At 39.9% G+C, this 4,178-nt stretch overlaps 1 protein-coding gene across 1 annotated transcript in view; it reads left to right on the top strand.

Moving 5' to 3' along the window:
- The first annotated feature begins 667 nt into the window (after positions 1-667).
- The window catches only part of LOC122558097 (sodium/hydrogen exchanger 10-like), a 373,845-nt gene continuing 370,334 nt past the window's right edge, over positions 668-4,178 (top strand). The window contains exon 1 of the mRNA XM_043706417.1: positions 668-878. Within this exon, the coding sequence (XP_043562352.1) occupies positions 668-878 (211 nt within the window). The remainder of the gene's footprint in view (positions 879-4,178) is intronic.

Consider the following 4,178-nt stretch of genomic DNA (forward strand, 5'->3'; position numbering starts at 1 on the left):
ATGACGACGTTTCTTTTCAAAGGTGCTGAATGTTTACTTCCAATATTTTCTGAAATTATTTCAGATATTCAGGGGAACTAGATTGGGGTGGGATATCCGTTTGGCATGGACGAGTTGGACCGAAGGGTGAGTTTCCGTGCTGTATATCTCGATGACTCTGAGTCTAAACCTTAAAGAAAATCCCATGTGATGTTCGAGACCATGGGCGGCACGGTGGCACAGTGGTTAGCACTGCTGCCTCACAGCGCCAGAGACCCGGGTTCAATTCCCGCCTCAGGCGACTGACTGTGTGGAGTTTGCACGTTCTCCCCGTGTCTGCGTGGGTTTCCTCCGGGTGCTCCGGTTTCCTCTCACAGTCCAAAAATGTGCAGGGTCAGGTGAATTGGCCATACTAAGTTGCCCATAGTGTTAGGTAAGGGGTAAATGTAGGGGTATGGGTGGGTTTCGCTTCGGCGGGTCGGTGTGGACTTGTTGGGCCGAAGGGCCTGTTTCCACACTGTAATCTAATCTAATCTAAACCATGTGACAGCGAGGCGAGCGCGCGTCCTGCAGTCGAGCCGCACGTGCAGTCCCGCACTTCGTTCAAACGTAGTTGGTATTCGGAGCGCGTGGCTTTAAGTGAACTGCCGGCACGGGAGTCCTTAACCGGGGGGGTGCGGCGGTAGTCATGGGGGTGGCGCTCAACGGAACGTGGGACTTATCGTGGCGCGTTGTTACTAAAGGCGACGACCTGTTGAACATGACCAGCTGGGACTTTGAAGAATTTCGAAGGAACAGTTTGAAGAAGAATATGCATTTCAGAAGAGACGTCGCCAAAATCTTGGGTGAAAATCTTCCGCATGTCATTCTGTTCATCTTTGGAACCTTTCTATTCGGAGGTAAAGTCACGATCGTTTTGTAGGCCACAATTTACATCAACGAGAGATGGAGATGGATGAGTCGAGTTTGTGCATCATAGTCACGGTAATTTTGGTAGGGGATGATTCAGTGCCGCGTCAAGGGTGGAAATCTGATTGGAAAAGTTCGATAATGGAATTTGAAGAAATGGCTGATATATATGTACTTTTAGATCTTCTATATTGTACCCAGTAGACTTTTAGATAAATTCATGTATATTGAGTTAAGAGCTGAGCACAGAATGGCTGTAAACCTGGCTATGAAACAGAAAGGAGTAGGTTTAAAGGTTGGTTGCCGAGACTGGCGGAAGGTGGGATATGGTACTGTATAGGGATCATTGTTGGAACGACATTCATAATTTTAAAATAAATAATTTGGATTCCATAATCTGAAGTACTATGACAAAATCCAAGGAGAGGTTTATAAGTTTGTATAATTAACATCCTTATAAGTGTGAGGGTGCATTTTGGTAGGAAAAATAAGGAAGCTGTCTGTTACTTAGAAAATAAGAAATTAAATGTGCAAAAGAGTAAAGGGATCTGGGGGTACACATTAGCAAATCATGAAATAATGCTACAGGTTATTAAATCAAATCAAAAATGCAAGAACTGTTGACTTCATTTCTAGAATAATAGAAATTGAAATTGTCGAGTTACATTAAACTGTGATGTAGGCCCTTACTAACATCATACTTAAAATACTGTGCCAAGTTTAATCTCTGTTGTACAAAAGGAAAAGAAGTTTGAAAAAATTCTAAAAATGCATATACAAGGATGATATCAGAGCTGAGAGGGTACACCCATCTGTTTTGGGTTGATTTATCCAGAAAAGTCATGAAGGGTTTCATAGTGCTGATATAGGTGGACTTCAGGAAGGCATTTACTAAAGGCTTACCAAGAAGTTAGAAACTCATGGAATTAAAGGCAGTTTGGCGGGATGGATTTGCAGTTGGTTCATTGACAGGTTGTGAAGAGTACCAGATTGATGCTTTTGAGACTGGCACATGGTTTCCATAAGTATTTCTCAAGATTCATTTCTAAGTCAGTTACTTTTCAATTCTTATTAATGACCAAGACCAGGTGTCAGCAACCATTTTTATCTGAAGGTTATTCTTTTTAAAAATGCCTAAAATGAGCATTATAGGAATCTCAAACTGAAAATTTGACATTCCTGAACCAAATGTTTGGCGACTTGTCAAATGTCTTGTAGAATGCATAATCTGCATATTTAATTCAATGCTACATTTTAAATGTATCATTACAAAATGATCTAACTCTTCATCATTGCATTTGTACTGTGTTTGCTTTTTTATGTTGTAATGTTCCTTTTATAATCACGATGATTAAGATGCATACAATTAAAAGCATTTTGTAGGTTATGGATTCTTAGTTTAAAAAAAAACTCAATTCATATTCAGAATAATTTAAATTATGAAGCACAACAAATAATAATGGTTGCAACCATAAAACCTGTTGGGTTTATGGGCTACCTGATGTTAAGGAGTATTAGTAGCCTGGCAGTCATTTCCGAGATGTCTTTGGTGTAGGGGGGAGTGGCTAGAGTTTCTGGACACGTTTTGTCGTCTTGTTTGGGTTTGTTGCTGAGAAATCCCCTATATCAGACATCATGGAAATGACTGCCAGACTACTCAGACCCCTTGGCATCAGGGTAGCCCACAAACCCACCGACACACTAAAACAGCAGCTAATGAACTTGAAAGACCCTATACAGACAACAAGCAAAACTAATGTTATTTACAAAATACCGTGCAAGTACTGTAACAAACACTACATTGGACAAGCAGGCAGAAAACTAGCCACCAGGATACATAAACATCAACTAGCCACAAAACAATATGACCCTCTCTCACTAGTATCCTTACATACAGATGAGGAAGGACATCACTTCGACTGGGACAACACATCCATCCTAGGACAAGCCAAACAGAGACACACACGAGAATTCCTAGAAGCATGGCATTTCAACTGGAACTCTATCAACAAACACATTGAGTTAGACCCCATCTACCACCCCCTGAAAAAAAAACAGGAAATGACATCACCACAGGAAATGCCATCACCAATCTAAAGAAACCCAAACATATAAATAGAAAGCAGGAATTATCAACAGTGCTTCGCCTGGAGTCCCACTGAAGATGTTACCTAGTAGGGTAACGAAACATCTGGAAATGAACCTTCCAGCTCAGTGAGCAAACCTACATACAGAACCTCAACCTGAGCTACAAATCATCTCAAAGTTCGCTTTTTGTATGTATATACATTCAAACAGAATTATTTCAAGCATGATGGTATTTTTTGTTTAAAATAATTTGAAAATGTAAAGTGCATCATAATGCGTAGACCTTGTCAGCAGTCATGACCCTGGACTGCTGAGAACTATTGTGGACTTACTTAACTTCAGATTCTCAAATGTACTAATTAGAAGAAAGCTGGTGCAGCCAAAAATGACTGCAATGTAAATTAAGTGGCTGTTCGGAGAGAATACCCACTGAAGGTCACACTGATGGATGCAAATTAAATTTAAAAAAAAAATGAGAGAGGAGAGACAAGCAAATATAGTCTGGATGGTGATTTCTTGTGACTGTAAAGATGATGAGGGGCGACTCCCCAATAGACTATATGCCAAACTGCAGACACATTGTGTTTTTCCCTTTGAAGGATACACAGATTAACAAAATCAGTTTCAACTCATCTATAGTGTGCTAATTGGACTGAAAGTTCATGTAGGTACACGTGCCAGCCTGAGTTTGCACATTAGTGTGCTGTGAAGGTCACAGCTAAAGAATTAACTCCCAGTTATCCTTGTGTTACAGATAAAGACTGTATTTCACTCGGTGTGCTGAAGACTAGTTAAAAAGGAGATAGGACTACAAGCCAACTCTCTCTATGTTCGTGAATGTTGTAATTCAATTACACTTGAAGGGAATAGGAATGGTAGAATCTCAACAAATCTGAAAAACTAAGGATTGTGAAATCAACTGTTCAAATATAAATGTCAGTGCTATCAGGAATCTCCACTGAAACAGTCACAATCCACTCTTGGTTGATTGATGTGATTTTTTTTAACCTTTTGGACTTGCCTCTTACAATTCTTTCTTTCTTTTTTCTCTTCCATTCTTTCTTTCATTCTTTCCCTCTTTCTTTCTCTCTTACTTTCTCTCTCTCTTTTACTTTCTGTCTTTCTCTTTCTCTCTCTTTCTATCTCTCTTTCTCTTTCTTTCTGTCTCTTTCTTTTTTTCTCTTTTCTTTTCTCGCTCTCTG

Source organism: Chiloscyllium plagiosum, chromosome 16 (genome assembly GCF_004010195.1).
Source record: "Chiloscyllium plagiosum isolate BGI_BamShark_2017 chromosome 16, ASM401019v2, whole genome shotgun sequence".
Classification (NCBI taxonomy): domain Eukaryota; kingdom Metazoa; phylum Chordata; class Chondrichthyes; order Orectolobiformes; family Hemiscylliidae; genus Chiloscyllium; species Chiloscyllium plagiosum.